We start from the raw sequence: 25,291 nt of genomic DNA, 5'->3' as shown, positions 1-25,291 counted from the left end.
CCATGGACTGCAGCCTACCAGGCTCCTCCATCCATGGGATTTTCTAGGCAAGAGTACTGGAGTGGCTTGCCATTGCCTTCTCCGGGGATAGAACCTAGGTCTCCCTTATTGCAGGCAGAATCTTTACCATCTAAGTCACAAGATAAGGCTTCTTGTCCCATATATTGCCATAAATAAATTGTGACCAAACTATCATTTGAAATAATAAGCCTATGAAAAGTTGAACAGGTTATAAAGCTAAAGATAATAAACATAAGGCACCTGAGTCTGTGCTCACTGCTGAGAGCAACTATTTTAGATATTATCTTGCAAATGTGCAAAACAGGCACCCAATAAATGCTCACTGACTTGCACCGAATTCCCTTCTTCTTAAATACATGCTATTGCTTTTTCTTGGGAATCTTTTGCTCTGCCTGTTTTTTTTAGAACTTCTTGTTTGAACAGCCTATTCAAATGTGAACTTATTGGTAGAACATTTTAGAACCTTCTAGGCTAAGATGGTGACTCCATTTTCTGTGATCCTTCTACTAAATCACCCTGACTCGACCAAGATGTCCAGAGGAGTCAGTGCCTTTCCTCCTTCCTCTCTGCATCCCCACAGCTTAAAACAAGAGTCTGACTTTTTAGCTCTCAGATTAGGATTAATTATTTTATGAATTTAGAGTAACAGATTTTATTGGAGGTCTATGATAATTGAGCGACTTCACTTTCACTTTTCACTTTCACGCATTGGAGAAGGAAATGGCAACCCACTCCAGTTTTCTTGCCTGGAGAATCCCAGGGATGGGGGAGCCTGGTGGGCTGCCGTCTCTGGGGTCGCACAGAGTCGGACACGACTGAAGTGACTTAGCAGCAGCAGCAGCATGATAATTTTAAGAATTAAAAAAATAAGCAGTTCATTTTAAGAAAATTATACACTAAATTCAATTTTTTCAGAACATACATAAATATTAAGAGTGAGAAAATATATAACATAATAATAGTTTAAAAAATAATACAATTTTTGGATGTACTCTTCTTTCCCTCATCTACAGTTTAATAATGCTGTTAGTCTCATGATGATAGTAAATATAAGAATTGCTGAGCATCAATTTTTCACAGTATCTATAAAATTACTAAACTATTGTTAGGGGAAACACAGACTGAAATTGCTCACCCTGGCCAGGCACCACAATATCCATTTCCCAGAGTTATTTTATGACAGAAGGTCCTGGTAAGGAACATAGAACTAACAAGCAACCACCAACGAAAAGAATTTGGGAAAGGTCACAAGTTTCATGTGTCTTATCAACTTCGAAGAATCTTCCTCACTCAAATCCATCTTGGTTGAGTGTGCCACCAGGAAGGATCCTGAGGCAGAATAATTGGCCAGACACAACCCAGAAGCTAATCCCGTCACCATAAAACCTGAGTCTGCAAGCCATATGGCAGAGCAGTCTTCACAGTTTCCCTCACCTTCCTGCTCCCCACCTGGGTGTCCCTTCCCAATAAAGTCTCTTGCTTTGTCAAAATGTATGTCTCTTCGGCCGATTCATTTCTGAATGTTAAACAGGAGCCTACTCTCCAGTCCTGGAAGGGGCCGCCCTTCCTGCAATATTGTTTCACAGGATGTTGTATGGATTAAGTATTTTAAAGTATACAGAATGTTATAAAGATTTTCATTTGATTCTATAAACTACATCCGAGATCAAGAGTCTCAATATTAATGTTGTAGGAACTTTTCTATCCTAGAAATATCACCAATAATTTAATAAGCATGTTTAATCTATGCACATGATTGTTACTTCATTCCTTTCTGGATGAGGCTAAGTAAAATCTTAAAACATGAAAATAATTATGCAAAAGATAGATTCAAATGCTGACTAAAAATATGCAACATATTTACCTGTAGGTGAATGATTATTTATGAGTTTATACCCATGACATTTTAAAATTGAAATCAAAACATCAAAAGTAAAATGGTCATGTTTAATATTTAAAGCTTTGAGTGGAAAAAAAAAATTTAAACTTTCAACAGTTAGATCAAAAGCAAAAGAGAATAAAATTTAACAAGAATAAAAAGATGTACTATTTCTTAAGTTATGTGTGATATATCGAAGTTCAACATTATAGGAGACCTGATAGCAGATGGCTAGTCTGTTACATAGTTTTTCACAAATGGCAGTGTATTCCACATTATCCCCTGTAACTTGCAGTCCAGTGTAGACAGGAGAAGTTATAAAGTATCTGAGAGAGATATTTGATCCCAACTTTCATTCTTTACACATTCTTTACACATGTTGGGTAACTTTAGATCAAAGTCTATATATAGTAGCGATTTTGACATTCTAGACCAGATTGATTCTTGCTGTAGGGGCTGTCCTGTGTATTGTGGTATGTTTACTAGCATCCTTGACCTCTTCTCACTAGATTACATCAGTATCCTTTGTGACAACCAAAATGTCTCTAGAACTATCGACTATCCCCTGGAGAGCAAAATCATCCTCATTTGAACACTATTGTTTCAGGTTATTTGTGACAAATCTGATCAACAAGGGAAAATGATTCAAATAAGATCCAGGATTTAACTGGATTTTATGTAGACTAAGTGAAATCCTTTCCTTTCTTCTTTTTCCTAACCATTAGCACACATTTCACAGATAATTTTACTCCTGTTCTAGTCCAGAAAAAGGCCAAATTCATCAAAGTTAATCTTCTGATATGTGGATTTTGGTAAATATAATAGCATCCCCTTGAGATTTTTCTATTTTCTTCTTTCTGTCTTGTTTCCATTCTTTAATTTTTTTGAAAAGAAGCTAACTTTCCATTCCTAGGAAAACTTATATTAAGCATCATTTTTTGTTAGATGGAGGCCTCAATAATGAAAAATTTTGGTAAGAAATAAGTTTTTCCTACAAAAGCAAACACTATCCATATCTACAAAACATAAGTGCCATTGGCATAGTAAGACATTGGATAAAAGTCCTTGAGGGCTCAATTTGGTTCTGAAATAAGGGTTAAAGAAGCTGTGGCCCTTAAATTTTAATTTAGTCACACTTCACGATAACTCTCTCTGCCTTCAAGCGGAGCATCTGTAGATCTGAGACTATCAAAATAAAATCAATTTAACATACAAGAGTCTGACTCACAAAATTTCCTGTAAGTAATGCATTGCAGAATTTATTTATATTTCTGCTTCTGATTGGACCACAATTCCTCTTCCTTAACCCCTCCCACTCCAACAAATTTAAGCTCACATTGTTTGACTTATATATTTTTTTCTTCTTTTTCACATTAAGAAATTGCCTTTTCAGTTTATATATGAAGGGGACATTTTACATTTTTAGATGCTTACCAAGCACATCCTTCAATGAGTTATCCCCAAATTTGGATTTGATGAGACAGATGATGTCATCATTTGGCACACTGCCTTCCTGACACAGTAAAACTTTCTAGTGCAACTGTTAATAATGAGCTCAAACTTTGAAATCAGTTGGCAATTTAGATTTTGGTTGGTAAAATGCTACTAGGCGTTCAGAAAAGTAAAGTGCCAGATAGTTTCTATAAAAGTAATTTATGAGGATGCACTTTTTCCACAATATTTTAACAGATCATAAAATGAAACATTTACTTAAGGTGGTCTTTCTACCCACATGTAAGCTCCCCAGATATTTTCTGTATTTGAGAAAAGTCTCCAATTGCCTGGAGCAAGCCCAGATTCATAGCATATGGACTGTGTATAAAACCTCAGTTGCAGAGGAACCTCCAGTCCAAATTCAACAGGATTAGAAGTTAAGGCTTGTTCCCCACAGTTACAATACTGAACCCAGAGCCAGTTCCTTCCAGTGCTGGTGTCTCATCTATAACAGTTAGTAACTGGGCTTGCAGGCGACTTATGGCCACTTGTACCATTTGATTCTTAAGTTGAGTAGGAATTAGGAGTTGTCGTTTCTAAGCTTAGCTTCGACCATATTATCTAATTTTTGCCAGGTGTCTTAGCCTCTCTTTGCACATATCTTATCATTCCTAAACCAAGGTTCATGGAAAACATAAAACTTGACTCTGTGTTTAAAGTTCTATCTCTAGGAGCTATGCTAACTTATAGGCTTTTGCTCTTCGACTTTCAAATTTCCATCTAAGGATGGTGACAATTTTAAAATTAATTAATTTGGACTCTTAAAGATGATCCTAACTTTGGACTAAATTGCATACCTATTGGCTGTAATATCTGGATTTGCTTTCATTAAATGTTTACAGAAAAATAAAAAAAGAATAAAATGATATAGGTAAAGATACTAAGGATGGTCTGGGCAGAGGCATTATATAATTGCTGAACTCTAATATAGGATTATAGTAGTCCAAAACCTTGTTCATTTTGTCCAGAAACAGCAGTTAGAATAGGATTCACGCTGTAAACCTGTTCTTTGAAGATCTGCAATTTGGTTCTCTAAGTTTAATGAATTTAGACAGTTTAAATGAGACATTTGGCTAAAAGCCCTGAAGTTTTCACATGCTTAACTGAAGTCAGCTCATTCACTGTGGGTTAGGGGGCTTCAAGTCTTGATTTCTAAAGAAAAGGAATGTAATTGCTGAAATGTTTGGACATTGAAGCCTAGAATCTTATGTCAGCCCCGATTTTTCTCTAATTACACACACAAATATCTCCTTACTGGTTTAGGAAATGCTTGGCTGATCCATATTTTATATGCTTGCCTGTGGGCTCTACTGTCATAACTAGAGTGACAAAGGACTTTGCAGAGTTTATCTTAGTAAACCCAGAGTAATTGAGTGTTTAACCTGGAGGCAAATATTGGCTTCTCAGATTAGAATTGGAACTACAGAGATAAATCATTTGACTTAAGAATTTAGGATCTATCTATTGTCAGGAAGTAAACTTCATTCACTGCAGACAACAGGATACAACAAGGTGAAGGGCAATCCGAGAAGACTCTCAGGGGAAGCATCTGTTTGGATTCCCAGTAGTTCAAATATAAAAGCCATTGAGAGAATTGTTCCAGCAGATGTTGATTGCCACCAGAGATCAGAGACAGATGATCTCTCAGGTAGGAAAAGTCAATACTTTGAACTTTGGAAATTTTTCAATATTATGTGAGATGCTTAAGAATTTCTTAAAAGTATTCACCTTGCATTTTATTAACAAGTAACTCTATGACTATCCAGGAAATAAAGTACAAACAAATAACTTTTCTGTTACTTTCAGACTCACATAATACAATATAAAATTAGGTTATCTGATGCATATGTTCAACAAAGCAATAAAAAATTGGAGGATAAGACTAAATATACATCCTAATATGGATACAGGTCTTTTCAATGTTCAAAGAGATTTTAAATGTTAAACTTTGTGTTTTATATGTACTGAATTCCTACTTTATTTATTAAAGGTTATAGAAATTCATTTGAAAGTGAATTTTTAGCACTTGGAACACAATTTTCAAAAAAAGCCATATTAATAGGTAAACAAATCGGAAAGACTTATTCAATATACTAGGGATACTGCATATTTACAATAAAAATAATGAAACAGAAGTATTAAATTCATTCTATTAGAAATCAACCAAAAAAGTACATAACTTTAGTAAGCTTGCTTCTTTGGCATTATTAATATTGATAATTAAAATATTAAAGATAGTTTGAAAATCTCATTATCTGCTGAGACAATTCTGATTAGACATCAAGACAATGGTTCCCTTGTACTTCTATGTTTGGTAAAGATTGCTTGAAATATGTGGGCAGTTCCAGAGCAATGGCTAGCAAATGAAAGGGAAAAAATAATGGAAGTAGACTTGAACCATGACATATACAACTATGATTGAAAAAGAGTCATAGGACAGGAATGCGTCTAATTACTAGCCATTCCACACATCAAGTGATAGGACTGGCTTGGGACAATCATGACTGCTATTCCTCCCTATGCCAAAGTAGTTGGGGCTGGTCACTGGCTTCAGCATCTATGGGAAAAGCTTCAGGCAATGTGCCATCACAAATCTGAAAATAGGGGATATTCACAAATCAACTGGAAAAGTTTTAGAAACTGATTTTTACTAAGCTTCCAGAGCTCACCGACACTACAGACTGGCTTAATCATTATTCACTTGTTTTTTAGTCTGAGTTATATCATTAATCTGATTACTTAATTTGTCTTGCAAAGTGAACCTGTTGGAATTAGAGAAATTATTAAAGTTATTTCATTAAACTGGAAAGTAGTTAAGGCAAAATGAATCTGGCCTAGTAACCTCAACATTTACATCATTTTTTCCTTTACTCTCATCAATTTTCTGTCCTAATGTCATTTTATCAGAGAAACTCTCTCTGATCATCCTGTCTAAAGCAGCAGCTCCCTCACACTGTCCACATTCCTCAAGCAAGATGCCTTGCTAAATCTTTACCTGTTTGTTTATTAAGTGAAATTCCACACTAGAATGTAAGTTCATGAAGTCAAGGCTTTGCTTTCAACTTTGGATCCTCAGGTCTTAGAACAGTACCTAGTATGTTATATAGGCACTCAAATAATTGTTGAATGAATGAATGATGTATTATAGAGAAAAGAGCTCCTGCTAGAGACCGTGTATAATGTATTTACACAGAACCTCCTCACTCCTGTGTGCCACTCCAAAATCATCGTTGTGATTTTTCTTCACATAAATCTGGATGGATTATTTTCACACGTGGAAATGGTTGCGCTACCCATCTGTCTGAAATGGGTGGCTAGAAAGTGTCATTTCTTCCATTAAACTTTGATGTAACATTAACTGAGGTTATAAAATCTTCCAGAGTTTTCTGATTTTTGAGTATATAGCATTTACTTTGTGAAGCTACATAAAACATAAGCTATGTACTGATCCTAAGAGAGTAAAAAATATCTACATAATTTGAGCCCACACTTAAATTCTATTACTATATGGACACTGATTAGATATTCACTTATTTTTTCATTCATATATAAATTACACATGATTTATATTTCTTATCAACATAATATAATTATCTTTTTTATTACACAAAAGTTTTTAGTCCTTGAGAATTCTATAGAACTAAGGCTTATGTTTTCTAGCTTTTATATTTATAATATTAATTATTATATTCAAATGGGGTTATCCTGAACCAGAGTATTCAACCACTTAGCTTTTAATCATTCATTTTAGCCACTTTTTCTTTCTTGTTTGCAAATGAAATTACATAAGACAAAGTGGTAGTAGAATATTTCTGGCATTAACTTGGCAGAGTCACAGAGAAAAAATATAGAATACATTATTATGTAAAATAAGATTCCTTAACATGTAATGCCTGAGATAAGTTTTCATTTGGTTTTACCTTCTAAAAATTAAATAGGTGTTAATTTGCCATTGGCAATGTGACACAAGACAAAACTTTTCATTCAATATAATAATATACTTCTTAATTATTCAGTATCCATGTTGACAACATAAATAAAAAGAAAAAAACTAATTAATGAAGGATATAACCAAGAACACATCATTTGATTTTCTTACATTTCCCAACTCAGTTTATGTGGTAATTATACCACTAAAATGAATTTGGGGACTTAAGAACTGGATTGACTTTACATGTCACAGTATATAAATTAGATTAAAGTCTATATTTTCCCTAACTTAATCCTGCTTGAAACAGCAAATTGAACACTATTATCTTGGAATTTTGGATCCCATCAATTCAACATAAAAATATAATATATGTGTGCATTTAAAGTTCACACGTATATATGTGTAATATTTGAAGTGAAATTTCATATGAAAAGATGAAAAATTATTCATTCAAAAACAGTCTCACCAATAACACTCCACTTCTGATATTATAAAATAGAGCGATTATTAGTTCAGTGCAAAAAGTAGGAAAATGCATAATTATACTCTGAAAGTTACATGATGTGTAAATAAAGAGAGGCAATTCATTTTTTCATTTCTTTTTCTCAATAACAAAACCTTTGATGTTTTAAATTTGTAGAGCTAAATATTCTAATCATATTCATTCCAAGTAAAATCCAGGGTCTTTTAAGATGGTTTGCAACCTTAGGTATGCAACCATAGGTAAGTTTCATACCTTTCTTCAAAACGTGCTATAGCATATAATTCTATATCATAAGTCAGATTATTTAACAAGCACTCAAATATTTACTTAGTTTTTAAGATACTATTTTCCTTATAAAGTATTTATAACAGTGGTTCTCAAAGTGTTATCCAAGTATTTCTGGGTGTCCTCAAGAGCATTTCAGGGGGTCTGCAAGACTGAACTATTTTCATTGTAATATTAAAATGTTATATCTTTCTCATTCTCATATCTCATGAATGTACAGTCAAATTTTTTAAAGGTTACAGGATGGACAATAATATTGTAAAATAAAAAGTATCAGTGTTTAGAATTTCTGCATAAATCAGTAGTGAGAAATAAAGAGAAATAACTAGAAGTGTGTATTTATAAAAATGTCCAATTCTCTGCCCAATATTCTTATGGAAAAGATAAACACACATAAAAGTGTATATTATGATCTCAGCTGACCCTTTCCTTTGTCATTCTATTGAGGATACAAGGAAGGAAAACTCAGGATATACTTAAGGCAGTATCAAAAGCAGCAAGATCAAATCTTAAATACATTTTTTTAAGTTGTGAAACTAAGGGTTTTCTCAGCTTCTCAGGTATTCCCTCCAGTTTGTGTGTGTGTGTGTGTGTGTGTGTGTGTGTGTGTGTGTTCTCAGTTGTGTCCGACTTTGCAACCCCATGGACTGTGGCCTTCCAGGTTCCTCTGTCCATGGGATCTTCCTGGAAAGAATACTGGAGAGGGTTGCCATTTCCTTCTCTAGGGGTTCTTCATGACCCAGGGATCGAACTTGCATCTCCTGCATCTCCTCCATTGGCAGGCGTATTCTTTACCACTGAACCACTGGGAAAGCCTCAGTTTAAGAATCTTTAAATATAGCATTCAGTTCAGTTCAGTTGCTCAGTCGTGTCCGACTCTTTGCGACCCCATGAATCCCTGTCCATCACCAACTCCCGGAGTTCACTAAAACTCATGTCCATCGAGTCGGTGATGCCATCCAGCCATCTCATTCTCTGTCGTCCCCGTCTCCTCCCACCCTCAATCCCTCCTAGCATCAGACTCTTTTCTAGTGAGTCAACTCGTCGCATGAGGTGGCCAAAGTATTGGAATTTCAGCTTTAGCATCAGTCCTTCCAATGAACACCCAGGACTGATCTTTAGAATGGACTGGTTGGATCTCCTTGCAGTCCAAGGAACTCTCAAGAGTCTTCTCCAGCACCACAGTTCAAAAGCATCAATTCTTCGGCAATCAGCCTTCTTCACAGTCCAACTCTCACATCCATACATGACCACGGGAAAAACCATAGCCTTGACTAGACGAACCTTGGTTTTCAAAGTAATATCTCTGCTTTTTAATATGCTATCTAGGCTGGTCATAACTTTCCTTCCAAGGAGTAAGCGTCTTTTATTTTCCTGGCTGAAATCAGCATCCGCAGTGATTTTGGAACCCAAAAAAATAAAGTCTGACACTGTTTCCACTGTTTCCCCATCTACTTCCCATGAAGTGATGGGACCAGATGCCATGATCTTTGTTTTCTGTATGTTGAGCTTCAAGCCCGCCTTTTCACTCTCCTCTTTCACTTTCATCAAGAGGCTTTTGAGTTCCTCTTCACTTTCTGTCATAAGGGTGGTGTCATTTAGTGGATATAATTTCTATTTCTCTTCTGCTCTGTTGACCACAAAGATGTTTTGAAAATGAGAACAGCAGACACCCTACATCCATTCAGTGTCATTGAATCTAATGTCGCAAAGATTTCTTAGTGCAATTACAATCTTTACCTAAAGGCAATAATTTTCAGAGAAGCAGTCAAAAGTTTTACTGCACTGAGGCACTGAATGCTAATTCCCAAAATGTGTTAAGTGTGACTAAAGTAACGTGACTGGTAAAAAAGATTAACAAGAATGTGTTTATCCAAAAAGAATGCCTTGGCACACTATTTTAAACGGTGAACTTGTTTTTCTGAAATAACCATAATCATAGCATGCTAAATCTAATAAATACGGCAGATGTCTAAGCTGAATAACACTGTTTTTGGTTAGAAAAAAATAGACTTTACAACAAAGTACTATTTTCCTTATTTATTAACTATTAGCTTACTGAGACCACAGATTTTATCTTAGTCAAGTCTGTTTCCCAAAATACTGTATGCTTAAAGAATTTTGAGTGATAGTACAATTTACAATCTAGTTGTAAAGATAACTTCGAAGGAGAAAATCCTCAAACATTTTGGGCAATAGCACTGTTCCTGCAGTAAGTACACACTCCTAAAAAGACAGTATGACAACATTCATTTACTTGCTTCAGTATATTTAAAAAACAAAATTGCAGTCCTATTACTTTATAATCATACTTTGTATTTTACATAAATTATAAAATTATTTTACTGAATAAGGCTTATTATGTGAAATTAAATCAAAGATGTCTAAATGATTCCAGAAATGCAGATGCAAATTACAGCTTATCAGAGGGAAGTCAGGACCACCACAGATATTTTGAGGAGTTCCAAGAAAATACAAGGATGAACACTGAAGAACTCTAAGTAACTATTGGTAGTGAATGAGCCCATTTGGATGATGTGATTTTGAAGAATTTTCTGGGCATGAAGCATCAATGCAAAGATCCTGCTGCATTTTTATTTCACAAATACTAGGAAGGAAATTTGGAGAAGGAAATGGCAATGTACTCCAGTGTTCTTGCCTGGAGAATCCCAGGGACAGGGGAGCCTGGTGGGCTTCCATCTATGGAGTCACACAGAGTCGGACACGACTGAAGTGACTTAGCAGCAGCAGCAGCAGGGAGGAACATTGACATAGCAACACTGTCCTTTTACTAAGTTTGAAGAAGTGATTTTGAGGACCCCTTTGTTCTGAAAAGGTAACAATCGGTAGAAATAAAGCTCTGAATTCTCCAGGCCAGAATACTGGAGTGGGTAACCCTTCCCTTCTCCAGTGGATCTTCCCAACCCAGGGATCGAACCCAGGTCTCCCACATTGCAGGTGGATTCTTTATCAGTTGAGCCACCAGGGAAGCCCCTTAGCTACTCTAAAGAATTTATATCAGGGGGAGAGTCCTTTCTTTGAATGAGATTTGTGAGCAGAGATAAATTTTATCTGCATGGCCCATATGTATGGTAGAGCAAACATCTAGTCGCCTAGCATCTATTCTTCTTAACCCTGTGAAATACTGTTCTTCCCTTTGAAGTCCCAGACTCTCCTTAGCTCAAGGAGGCATATACACCTCATTTTACCTTTCTGTCTTTGACCCTCTCATATATGTGGGATTCCCATGCATATGAAATTAAATTTGTTATTCTCCTGTTAATCTGTCTCATGTTGATTTGATTATTAGACCAGCTAAAAGAAGCTTTGAAGGGTAGAGAAAAATTCTTTCTCCCTAACACTGGAAGTCAAGACTAGTATTGAGAATAAGAGTGCTCTCATTTAAAAATGGGATATGGAATACAGTTTAGAACCTAAATCAATTACCAGAAAATAGAACATCTCACATAAAGGCTTTTCTTCACAAATAGCTTTTATTAGAACTGGAAAAATGTTTTGGATTTTGGTGATTGTTTTGGATTTTGGATTGGTGATTTTTGTAACAGGGATAATGCCATCTAGAATGATATGGAGTATGTTAAAAGCTCACATAGTACCAGAAGATTATGAAGGGTATCTGGAGAAGGCACAGTTGCTGTTGTTTAGTTGCTAAGTCATATCTGACTCTTTTGCCACCCCATAGTCTTTAGCCCTCCAGGGCTAAATCTCTGTCTGTGAGATTTCCCAGGCAAGAACACTGGAGTGGGCTGCCATTTCCTTCTCCAGGGGGCCTTCCTGGCCCAGGGATAGAACCCACATATCTTGCATTGGCAGGTGGATTCTTTACCACGAAGCTATCAAGGAAGCCCAAAATGCCGAATAGCAGTGAATAAAATAAAAACCATCCATTTCCCTCTGGATAGCAAATATACTGTCTGCTGCATATGTTGTCCCCTGTAATAATAATTTAGTCACAAAAATGCTTTGCTGCAGCATGTTGGCTAGTTAATTTTTCTGGTCAAAGAAGAAGCACTAAAAGACCCTATCAAGATACTTACACCCCCAAAATGTGTAATTTTTTCACATTTTCAGAGCTGTGTAGAAGTCACTGTTCTAAACTCAATCAACTAGCTGCAAGATATAAAATTTTCTTACATTTCTCTTGCTCTTAATCTAATGAAGCAAGAACAGCAACATTTTTATGCAGAACACAGTTTCTAAAAACACAGATTCATGAACAAAGGTAATCTACTACAGCACATAACTGAATGTGGGAAATACAAACAAAGGTGAAAGCTATCAGGAGAGTTCTAACTTCTAAATCAACACATCTAGGGACATATCTGGGCACTCAGCTTCTTTCTGTGGTTCTATCACTGTAGTTTTACTTGTAGATGAAATTCAATCTTGCATACTTAACTCTTTCTTAGAGTGACATATAGTTGCCATATGACAACCTTAGAGGTTAATAGTTATTGAGATTCCTGATGCCTGAAAATGAGAATTTTTTGTTTGTTTAATCAGGGATAAACTTCTAGAATTAAGAAGAAAAGAGCAGAAGTTGATTGTCTTTTTAAAAAAACCTCTCATTCTCATGGCTAATGAAGATTTTGGTACATTAATTGCCTAACTGCTTTCCATGTAGTTTGTTATCACTTTTTATTTTCATATATAAAGGCAACCACGATGAAAAGATGAGTAAATAAGATTTAGATGCATGAGAATCTTGCTAACTTTGGGCGGAAGATCATTAAACCAACATATGAAATTTCAAAATTAATATTATTACTCACTTAATGGACAGTGACCAACTATTTTCCCAGAATAAGTAACGATATTTTATTTTTAAAGGATAAATCTCATTTGGGGGAAGATACAGTTGACAAAGGGATTCCCCTGTGACTCAGTGGTAAAGAATTTGCCTGCAATGGAGGAGATGCAGCAGACGTGGGTTCCATCCCTGTGTTGGGAGAATCCCTTGGAGCAGGACGTGGCAACCCACTTCAGTATTCTTCCCTGGAGGGACAGAAGAGCCTGGCTGGCTATAGTGCATGGGTTTGCAAAGAGTCTAACACTACTGAAATGACTGAGCACGCATGCATGCACACATAGCTGGCAAAGCATTTTGGGATATGACTTCTATTTATTTGTTAGTCAACATAATGCAAGTTGTTAAGTATAAATGAATAAAAAAAGAAAACAAGTTACTCACTCTTGTTGTGTAAGCAGCTTCTGGGTCATCTTCTAGAACCCGTGAAAGTCCAAAATCAGAAACCTTACACACCAAATTACTGTTGATCAAGATGTTGCGAGCAGCAAGGTCTCGGTGAACATAGCCCATGTCTGAGAGATACTTCATGCCAGACGCTATGCCTCGAAGCATCCCTACCAGCTGGATAACGGTAAACTGGGCATCATGTTTCTGAGAAATAGTTCAAAGGTACAGTTAAGACGTGTTGCTATTTCCTAAGACATATCTTGATTACATTTCCATATACTGAATTATAGTCTATACAGCCTGGTTTTAAGTACACAAGCCTAACAAGATATACAAGAGTAAAGCAAAACAGTATAGTAGCTACAATAGCAAGAAGTTGCCTAATATTCTTTAACTTCAGGTTCAAAATCAGAACTTTGCTGGTCTTTTGAGGAGACAAATTCCTTCTCAGAAACTTTAAGGTCAAGAATAACAAAATAAAATGGATCCTCAGGCTGTTTCTCATGTTTATTGTCTTGATTGAATGTTTATTCTTCCTTTTTGCTTTCATGTGTTTTATTAATTACTTCAAATAAGGTAACTTTAAATCTTTCATTGTAAAAAATAGTTGAAAATTAGTCAAAAATATTTTCCAAGTATATGTTTTTTCACTCAACCTTGAGTTTTAGGTCATAAAATTGAAAGCAATAGGAGATAAATTCAGAGTACTAGATTTAGAAATTTTCCAACCTGTCTGGATTAAAATAGAAATATACAGTTTATACAATAGGTAGATGTATGCATATATACATCAGTTCAGTCGCTCAGTCGTGTCTGACTTTTTGCGACCCCATGAATATAAAAATTTAATGTCTAGTAATATTTAAACAAACAATATTTAAAAGGAATATTTATTATACTTTCAAAGAATACTTATTAAATATTTTAATAACCTGAGTTGTAAAATGTTTGTTTTTGAAATATGTCTGTGAAAATAATTGCTACTAAAATCTTTATTTGCCTCACAAGTATTAAAATAAAGAATATAATTTCTCATTCATACAAAAATTAGAATTTTCTCCATGATTATGAATTATAGTATATGTTTTATCTACCTACCTACCTACCTATCAATCCTTATCTACATAGTGCTGAAAGAACCCTGAGAATAGAGTCTATGTCTTGATTTTCTAATTTTTTCATCCTTGTAGTGACTGATGATTGAGTGTTTTGTATTCTACATAGCTTCTGAATTTCTTTGAATATGGGTTGAAATTATTAAAACAATTTTTATAAATATAAACAGCTGAAATTTATTAAATATATGTTATACATGTACATATGTATGGATATAAGTTATGATAAGGAATGATATCTCTGGATTGAGAATCCTTAGGCATTATATCATATGCTTAGGTTCTGAGAGGACAGTACTATGTAAGAGAGAGAAGGTCTTGTGTCATAGCAGATGGAGGTTGCTTTAAATAAAGAAACAGTGTTTCTGTCTTATACCAAGTTTATTCATCTCTCACTTTAGAACCTTTAAACTTTTGTTTTAACTAATGTGAATCTTGTCTGAATAAAAAAAACTGAAGAAAATTACACAAATTTATTTTAAAAATATAAACCATCAACATTTGGATGCTGCAAGATAAAGATATTATTTTACAATCTTCCTTTTACTATTTAGTCCCAACAAAGTCAGTTTTCTTAAAACTTTGATTACCTAAAAGGCATCATAATAGAGGTTGCCACTATCATTTTCAGCAATTTATTCCATATTTATATATGTTTGTAGATAGATAAAGATAAGATGGAGATATGTAAATGTATGTAAAGTATCTACTTACACGTAGGAAACTATCCAAGGAACCATTCTCCATGTATTCTGTGACAATCATAACAGGTTTACCTAGGTTTAGATAAATAATAAATGCATAATCATCATAGAGTTCAACAAATATCATGCAATGAACACACATAATACATTTTGATATACCTGATTAATTAAAAAACATAAATTTTTCTCTGTCCTCCAAAATTTCCAAAGTTGCAATGAAAAAGAAAATTAGTTTTCAGTAGAAATTGAAACAAAAAAATGGAGAAAGATTTGTTTTCAGAAAAAGGGTCTATAACCTATATGATATGTAAATTAGCTTATTTGACATGGTTTTCCTTAGATCAAATGATGCCACTTTCTTTACTCTAATTGCATTTTATTTTAGCTGATATACAAAATCAAGTAGTTCTGTCTTTAAGCCCAAATAGAGCCAAAAATTCCACAATTATTTACACTTTATACAGATATGTACAGAGCTATATACTAGGTGTTTTCTCTTGGCTGGTTATTCAGAAGCAAGTAAATCAAAGTCCCTACATTTATGGATCCTACATGTAAATTGGCAAAACAATTAAGACTAATAATTATAACCATTTTAATCCATATTCAATTAACCCATTAAAAGTTATAAAATCCAAACTACCTTTAAAAGAAAAATAAAATGAAAATTGTTGTTGGTAGTAACTTATAATAACCATTTTAGAAATATGGTTCATAAATACCATTAAACATTTTAACAAGCATTTAAATATCTTTATACATACTTCATTTGTATAAAGTGCTAGTTTAACTATTTTATATATACTAACACTAATTATCATCATTCTCACTTTTTACATGAAGGAAAACCTGAAATATATAGAAGGTAAAAATTTAATGTTTCATAGCTAATAAGTTATAAAGCCAGAAGTTGCAACTTGAATATATTATGCTGTTACTGTTGGAAATGTACACTGAGGGAAACATTTAATATACGAAAAAGCACTAGACAAATGCACCAAAGTGCTAAGTATGCTGATACTTAGATCTACAAATAGAATAAATCTTCAACTATAGGTAATAATTGGGTGTCAGTTGTTGGGTGTCAGTTCTACGGATCATTCTGAATTGAAAGAATAACTGAAGACTGCGGCTGCTGCTGCTGCTGCTAAGTCACTTCAGTCGTGTCCGACTCTGTGTGACCCCATAGACGGAAGCCCACCAGGCTCCCCCATCCCTGGGATTCTCCAGGCAAGAACACTGGAGTGGGTTGCCATTTCCTTCTCCAATGTGTGAAAGTGAAAAGTGAAGTCGCTCAGTGGTGTCCGACCCTTAGCGACCCCACGGACTGCAGCCTACCAGGCTCCTCCATCCATGGGATTTTCTAGGCAAGAGTGCTGGAGTGGCTTGCCATTGCCTTCTCCGAACTGAAGACTACAGCACTTTAAAAAAAATTGTTACAGTAAAACATAACTCCAGTTTCAAAACCTACCCATCTTACCACAGCATAATTCACTACCTTTATGGTTGCTTTCTTTATATACTGATTTAAATATAAATCTGTCATGTTGCAAAAAGAAAAAAAAAAACAACTCATTTTCCAAGTCCAGAATACCTGAGTTAAGTTTTAACTAAGCATGAGAGACCTTGAGCACATAGTTGATTTTTAACAAACATTCATATACACATAATTGTATAGCATGCATAATTTTTTTCATATGTTTCTTCTACATCATGGTTTGTTTGCCATATTGATGCCAGAAAATAGCTGTCTTTCCTTGTTTTTCCTTTCATTAGTGAAACTCTTAATTCATACTGGTTGTGAAGTATGGCTTAGTGCCAGGAAGAGTACTTAGTATGTGAATATATCCCAGGCTATACATCTTATTTATTTAGAGGTGAGGGAATTATTTAAATTCTGTAAATTTTGTTAGATTTTCATATAGGTACAAATCAACTGACACAGTGATTTGTCGTCAATTCTGCAAGGAGATCCAACCAGTCCATTCTAAAGGAGATCAGTCCTGGGTGTTCATTGGAAGGACTGATGCTAAAGCTGAAACTCCAATACTTTGGCCACCTCATGCGACGAGTTGACTCACTGGAAAAGACTCTGATGCTGGGAAAGGTTGGGGGCGGGAGGAGAAGGGGACGACAGAGAATGAGATGGCTGGATGGCATCACGGACTCTGTGGACATGAGTTTGAGTGAGCTCCGGGGGTTGGTGATGGACAGGGAGGCCTGGCGTGCTGTGATTCATGGGGTCGCAGAGAGTCAGACACGACTGAGCGACTGAACTGAACTGAAGACAGATTTAGTCATATATTTTCGGTAACATATCAGACACATTATACATCTCTTGGTATACCACTGATGTAAAGATTTTTAAGCTAAATGTTAATAAAATGTTCCGCACTTTCAAAAATGATAAACAACCTGATAATGCCCGAAAAGTTATTTTAGTCAAAACTGTGAGCCTCCAGTCTTGCTTCTTCAAAATTTTAACTAAACTTTGATTTAACAATATTCAGGAAGAAAGAAAAAATTCAACATTTTCTTGGAAACTTCTCTCTCTCCTGAACTGGTAAATCAAATATCCAAGGACTGATTCCAGAGAACTAACCTGAAGTGAAATAAATGAACAACCAAATGAATGAAACACTGCACATGCATATTTTCCCTACTTCATGGTAAGTTTCTATGTTTCTTCCTTAACAAATTCTTAGAAGAATAACATGCTCATGAAACTCAATGCAGCTCTTGAACATAGTCACAGATATATTGCTTCTTACAGTAAATTCTCAGTTACAGTGGCCAGTTACTATATTTGTGTATTCTCCAGATCTTTGCTTATCACTCTTTTCCTTTTGGCTCCCAGCCCTATGACCATTTCGTTTCTTGTTAGCATGTCTAGTGAAATGTTTGGCAAGGGAAATAAAAGTAGCTGAAAAATCAAACCAGTCAATTAAGCCAAAGCCCCATGACCATTCAGAAATCAGATCAGGCTGCATTTAGTTCTGTAATTTAGGTATTTGTAAACACATCAGTTAAGTTGGGCAAGTCTGAAAATGTGCTTTGCATTAAGTTCAAAGATTCAGCAAACCCAAATGCACAGACAAAAAGTAAACAGAATCACAAATATTCTACCTTGGAAAGCAGTATCTTCACTTACTTTTCTTGTGATTTTGATTATGATAAACAGAGTAAAAGGAAAAGAAACTGCAATAGTGGTAAGAACTAGTTCTAATGTGTTAAATGTAGTTGGAAATCATTTATAAAATACCAGCTCATCTGCACATTATTCAATGTATTTCTGTCAAAGTTCTCACATTCTTTTATGTGTATTTTGATTTAGAAATGACATTACATTTCTTCAAAGGCCGCTGTCATTAACTTCCCTCAGAGACCCTTAATAACATCTGAATACACATAAAAAATTCAGTGAAATTATTGCTGTTTGGCTGAAATGAAATTCCATCAAGAATCAGCAAAATGAAACATGCAGTGGAATGTTGCTTTTGTTCTTCAATTGACATGAGTATAGATAAAATCATGATCTTTCATAATTAAAGGGTTTAGGGAAGCACAACAATGAGTTCATTTCCCCAGTGTCTCAGAGATATTACTAATCATTTTGTTTGCTGACAAAAGAAATGTAATTCAAAATGTCTAAGAATTTCAAGTTCAGCACTATCTATTTCACCACCTTCTTAATCAAATATTCTACAAAAAGGCAACAGGATAATGTGATAAATATATAGCCAGACATAGACTTTTTATTGTAGTTATCAAATAAATGTGGTTTTAGACTAAAACAGTTTCAAACATAAAAAGCATGTATAAATGATTTACATATTACAAATCATTGAAGTTTAATTCATTTCCATAGGAAATGCAATTAATTGCTATCTGCCATCTATGGGGTCACACAGAGTCGGACACGACTGAAGTGACTTAGCAGCAGCAGCAGCAGCAGCAACAGTAATTGTGTCTTACATACTCTGTCTTGCTTTCAAGACTTATACACACTCCAACACATACATGTGATTTATAAAATCAAAGTCTGTGACCTTAGCAGTCAGTATTCAGTATTCATGTATTCAGAATCAGAGTGGAAGCAAAAGAGCATAAACAGGAGAAAGAAAATTGAAGAAAATTGACAAAATATGCCTCAGCATTCTTAGAAAGGATGATTTGAACCACCTTTGATTAGAAAGAAAATGTTTTGGTTATAGATTTCCGTATACTATAACTAACCAACTGATAGAAATATTGTAATGAACTGAATTGGAATATTTTTCCACAGGTTTACCATTAAATCATATAAACACACATGACAATCTTTTCCAAATTCCATTTAATCAAGATATTATTTACGTTAAGAATGATCCCTATTACATCCAACGGTCTATGAGTTAACCATTGCAGGGACCAACTCTATTTTGTCCATAGTCCTAAATAAGAATTCCAGTTAGAACTGATCATACCAGATCTATTATTTCAGCTAAGAATAGTCTCTCTCTTCAAAATCAGGCTAAAAAGTACTTTCTCCAACTCTTCCTTAACCAGTTCTACTCTTCACACATAAAAAACTTTACATTCAGCTGATTAAATTTTTTATTGTTTTTATGCTTAATTTGAAATGAAATTTAATACTTTTAAGAACAAGACCAATATTTCTACTCTCCCTTATTCCATTCAGAGCTGATTTGTCTAAGTGGAATAATGATTAATGAAAATAATAATTGGAATATTCTCAGTTTGATTTTATAAGTACAGCTTAGTTTTTTGTTTCCTTTTTTAAACTTTCTACATTTTACTTATTTTCTTGTTTAATTTCAAAAATTAAGACATTAGGTAAAATGATAAGCTGAAATGGTTATAGAGGACTTGTTTCTACTTTGAAAGAAATGCTTTCATGGTTCATGGTGTTTGTAGGCTTGCTTTCTTTTGTTTTGGAGGGGTTTATATACATTTATCAGGCATGAATATTTCTATGCATAATATGTTAAGAAAAATTTTAAATTAAAATGTTTATTTTTGCATCTATTGAGACTGGCTTTTTCTATCAATTAATGCTGAATTCTTAAAATAAACTAACCTTGGGTATGATAAGGTATATTTATTTATTTATTTTCAAATTTTAGTTGGAGGCTAATTACTTTACAATATTGTATTGGTTTTGCCAGACATTGACATGAATCCACCCCATGTGTTCCCCATCTTGAAGCCCCCTCCCACCTCCCTCTCCATCCCATCCCTCTGGTTCATTCCAGTACACCAGCCCCGAGCATCCTGTATCATACATTGAACCTGGACTGGTGATTCGTTTCACATATGATAATATACATGTTTCAATGCCATTCTCCCAAATCATCCCACCCTCGCCCTCTCCCACAGAGTCCAAAAGACTGTTCTATACATCGTATCTCTTTTGCTGTCTCGTGTACAGGGTTATCATTATCATCTTTCTAAATTCCATATATATGCGTTAATATTCTGTATTGGTGTTTTTTTCTGTCTTACTTCACTCTGTATAATAGGCTCCAGTTTCATCCACCTCATTAGAACTGATTCAAATGTATTCTTTTTAATGGCTGAATAATACTCCATTGTGTATATGTACCAAAGCTTTCTTATCCATTCATCTGCAGATGGACATCTAGGTTGCTTCCATGTCCTAGCTATTATAAACAGTGCTGTGTTGAACATTGGAGTACATGAGTCTCTTTCAATTCTTGTTTCCTCGGTGTGTATACCCAGAAGTGGGATTGCTAGGTCATATGGCAGTTCTATTTCCAGTTTTTTAAGGAATCTCCACACTGTTCTCCATAGTGGCTGTACTGGTTTGCACTCCCACCAAGTTCAGTTCAGTTCAGTTCAGTTCAGTCGCTCAGTTGTGTCTGACTCTTAGCGACCCCATGAACCACAGCACGCCAGGCCTCCCTGTCCATCACCAACTCCTGGAATTCACTCAAACTCATGACATCGAGTCGGTGATGCCATCCAGCCCCCTCATTCTCTGTCATCCCCGTTTCCTCCTACCCCCAGTCGCTCCCAGCATCAGAGTCTTTTCCAGTGAGTCAACTCGTCGCATGAGATGGCCAAAGTATTGGAGTTTCAGCTTTAGCATCAGTCCTTCCAATGAACACCCAGGATTGATCTCCCTTAGAATGAACTGGTTGGATCTCCTTGCAGTCCAAGGGACTCTCAAGAGTCTTCTCCAGCACCACAGTTCAAAAGCATCAATTCTTCGGCGATCAGCTTTCTTCACAGTCCAACTCTCACATCCATGCATGACCACGGGAAAAACCATAGCCTTGACTAGACGGACCTTGGTTGGCAAAGTAATGTCTCTGCTTTTTAATATGCTGTCTAGGCTGGTCATAACTTTCCTTCCAAGGAGTAAGCGTCTTTTAATTTCATGGCTGCAATCAGCATCTGCAGTGATTTTGGAACCCAAAAAAATAAAGTCTGACACTGTTTCCACTGTTTCCCCATCTATTTCCCAAGAAGTGATGGGACCACATGCCATGATCTTCGTTTTCTGGATGTTGAGCTTCAAGCCAACCTTTTCACTCTCCTCTTTCACTTTCATCAAGAGGCCTTTGAGTTCCTCTTCACTTTCTGCCATAAGGGTGGTGTCATCTGCATATCTGAGGTTATTGATATTTCTCCCTGCAATCTTGATTTCAGCTTGTGCTTCTTCCAGCCCAGCATTCCTCATGATGTGCTCTGCATATAAGTTAAATAAGCAGGGTGACAATATACAACCTTGACGTACTCCTTTTCCTATTTGGAACCAGTCCGTTGTTCCATGTCCAGTTCTAACTGTTGCTTCCTGACCTGAATACAGGTTTCTCAAGAGGCAGGTCAGGTGGTCTGGCATTCCCATCTCTTTCAGAATTTTCCACAGTTTATTGTGACCCACACAGTCAAAGGCCTTGGCATAGTCAATGAAGCAGAAATAGATGTTTTTCTGGAACTCTCATGATCCAGTGGATGTAGGCAATTTGATCTCTGGTGCCTCTGCCTTTTCTAAAACCTGCTTGAACATCTGGAAGTTCACGATTCACATATTGCTGAAGCCTAGCTTGGAGAATTTTGAGCATGACTTTACTAGTGTGTGAGATGAGTGCAATTGTGCGGTAGTTTGAGCATTCTTTGGCATTACCTTTCTTTGGGATTGGAATGAAGACTGACCTTTTCCAGTCCTGTGGCCATTGCTGAGTTTTCCAAATTTGCTGACATATTGAGTGCAACACTTTCACAGCATCATTCAGGATTTGAAATAGCTCAATTGGAATTCCATCACCTCCACTAGCTTTCTTCATCGTGATACTCTCTAAGGCCCACTTGACTTCACATTCCAAGATGTCTGGTTCCAGGTGAGTGATCACACCATCGTGATTATCTTCGTCATAAAGATCTTTTTTGTACAGTTCTTCTGTGTATTCTTGCCACCTCTTCTTAATATCTTCTGCTTCTGTTAGGTCCATACCATTTCTGTCCTTTATCGAGCCCATCTTTGCATGAAATGTTCCCTTGGTATCTCTAATTTTCTTGAAAAGATCTCTTGTTTTCCCTATTCTGTTGTTTTCCTCTATTTCTTTGCACTGATCGCTGAGGAAGGCTTTCTTATCTCTCCTTGCTATTCTTTGGAACTCTGAATTCAGATGCTTATATCTTTCCTTTCCTCCTTTACTTTTCGCTTCTCTTCTTTTCACAGCTATTTGTAAGGCCTCCTCAGACAGCCATTTTGCTTTTTTGCATTTCTTTTCCATGGGTATGGTCTTGGTCCCTGTCTCCTGTACAGTGTCATGAACCTCCATCCAGAGTTCATCAGGCACTCTATCTATCAGATCTAGACCCTTAAATCTATTTCTTACTTCCACTGTATAATCATAAGGGATTTGATTTAGGTCATATCTGAATGGTCGAGTGGTTTTCCCTACTTTCTTCAATTTAAGTCTGAATTCAGCAATAAGGAGTTCATGATCTGAGCCCCACCAATGAGATTCCCACCAAAGGGTATCTTTATTTAATACATTGCTAGCTATGGTTTCATAATTATCCCAGTATTATTGATGTCTTGTTCATGTGTTACACTAATCTCTTATTTTCTTTTCTGATAATATTCCTGTATGGTTTGATATCAAGCTATCACTAGCTTTATGTGTGGTGTTTTTTTTTTTTCCTTTCTGCAAGAATTTGTGTAAGACTAGAATTACTCAGTTGTGACACAAATTAAATGTAAAGTTATATTTCTTCTTCCTTTAGGAGAGATATTGCAGATTTAAACTAGCACTCTGTAAGAGGCAATATGAGCACATTCAACTCATGCTCTAACAAATTTTGTAAACTAAATATAATTGTTCAAAAACATCAAAGCCTATCCTATCTAAATTTGGGAGAAATACATAGCAACATATTATTTTATAATTGTGGCCAATTCAACAGAAAGACATGAGTGGAGAATGTTGAGGAAATAAGGAAATTTTTAAACATGTAAAAATAAGATTCCCTGTGTTACTTATTTTTCTTCTAATATATTGATTAGAGATTTTCCTAGCTTGGTTGATATGGTCACTTAGAGATGTTTTCAACTCATATATCAAATTATAGTCACAAATGCATAACTTGCTTCATCAGTTTCTAAAATTTATTGTAACAAATTGCTTTTACAAATTATTAATAAAATATACATAGTCTATTAAAACTACGACATGGAAAGCAGTGTCCTTGAGACAAGTGAAAAAGAAGTTTTAGAGAGAGGCAAACAAGAAATAAAAATAATATGGCATAGTCACTAAAGAATGACAACTAATTCCAGTAATATTTCATTACCATATGTAGAGAAAATGCAAGCAAATAATTGAGCTTTTGGTGTCCAGTGGACACCCACACCAATATAGAAGTCTTTTCAATATGAGAAATCCTCTTAATCTTCTGCCTATGACTTTCCTCAATAATACAAGGTTACAGCTAAGTTGCATTCTTACTTTTTAAATTTTAGAAAATAATCCATCCCCAAATAATAACATAAAACATCTCATCCAACATGCTGCTGCTGTTGCTAAGTCACTTCAGTCGTGTCCAACTCTGTGCGACCCCATAGACGGCAGGCCACCAGGCTCCCCCGTCCCTGGGATTCTCTAGGCAAGAACACTGGAGTGGGTTGCCGTTTCCTTCTCCAATTCATCCAACATAATTCCTTCTGTTTCACTATGTGAAAAGTGACCAATAGAAAGTCTTCTTGGATGCAGTCTGAACATCTTTTGAATAATGGTGTGTCGGCAGAAATATCAAACATTTGCTAAAAACAAGTTCCATCATTTTGAACGTCGACTGAAATTGATAACACATGTTAGTATGAAGTTCTAAGCAGGACTGTGCCCCCAGCTTTCTGCTACTTTAAAGATCAGAGACTCTCTCACCTTCTCTTGTTTAAAATCATCAGGCTCAAAACCACACCATTAAAATTGTTTATGGCTCAATTCAAATAAATGAAAATAAAATAATTGAATAAAGGGCTTTCTCTAACTTGAAAAGATACATTAGAATAGATTCAGTGTTTCAAAGCACATAACTAATAGTCATAATAAAAATTATCTTTGAGCAAAGAAAGGAATTGCTCTTAATAATTTTCTTCTACACCTCCTGATGAACTAGCAAAATCTTTTCAAACTCAACCAGAAGTGATCATTTAGATTTGCATAGTTGTATTCCATTTAACAATATATTCCTATGGAATCTTATTGATCTCAAAAGGACTTGGAAATAGTGAAGCAGGACTGCTAATTCTGTGTTACAAGTGAACAGAGGGAGTCTGTTGTAATGGTTTGATTTGTCAGATGTCTCACAGACCAGGAGAGCTGAATCAGAGCTTGATCTCTGACTCCCTGATCTTAATCTAGATACCAATATGCTTTCTTTTCTTCTTGAAATACAATTTGTTCACTAAATTATAAACTCTGTATTTCTAGTTGTACCTATGTTTCTGAGCTTTGCCAGTAGGTTGTTTTAGCAATTATATATTCTTGGGAAACAAAGAAAATGATAGGAGTGGATTAAATAATTTCTTTCGGTGACAAAACTGCCATGTTATTTCTATTTCCCCTCAGTTGTAATAGGGCACTAGACTTAGAGCTTTTAAATATGACACTAAAGGAGTTCAAATT

General features: G+C 35.3%; 1 protein-coding gene across 1 annotated transcript in view; it reads right to left on the bottom strand.

The window, feature by feature from the left end:
* The window catches only part of EPHA3 (EPH receptor A3), a 432,011-nt gene that overhangs the window by 34,835 nt on the left and 371,885 nt on the right, over window positions 1–25,291 (bottom strand). The window contains exons 12-13 of the mRNA XM_055433436.2: window positions 15,142–15,203; window positions 13,307–13,516 (exon numbers count right to left, since the gene is read on the bottom strand). Of these exons, the coding sequence (XP_055289411.1) occupies window positions 13,307–13,516; window positions 15,142–15,203 (272 nt within the window). The remainder of the gene's footprint in view (window positions 1–13,306; window positions 13,517–15,141; window positions 15,204–25,291) is intronic.

Source organism: Moschus berezovskii, chromosome 1 (genome assembly GCF_049115385.1).
Source record: "Moschus berezovskii isolate FMDL1 chromosome 1, NW_MosBer_1.0, whole genome shotgun sequence".
In the NCBI taxonomy this organism is placed as follows: Eukaryota; Metazoa; Chordata; class Mammalia; order Artiodactyla; family Moschidae; genus Moschus; species Moschus berezovskii.
This window is presented reverse-complemented; position numbering and strand designations above follow the sequence as displayed.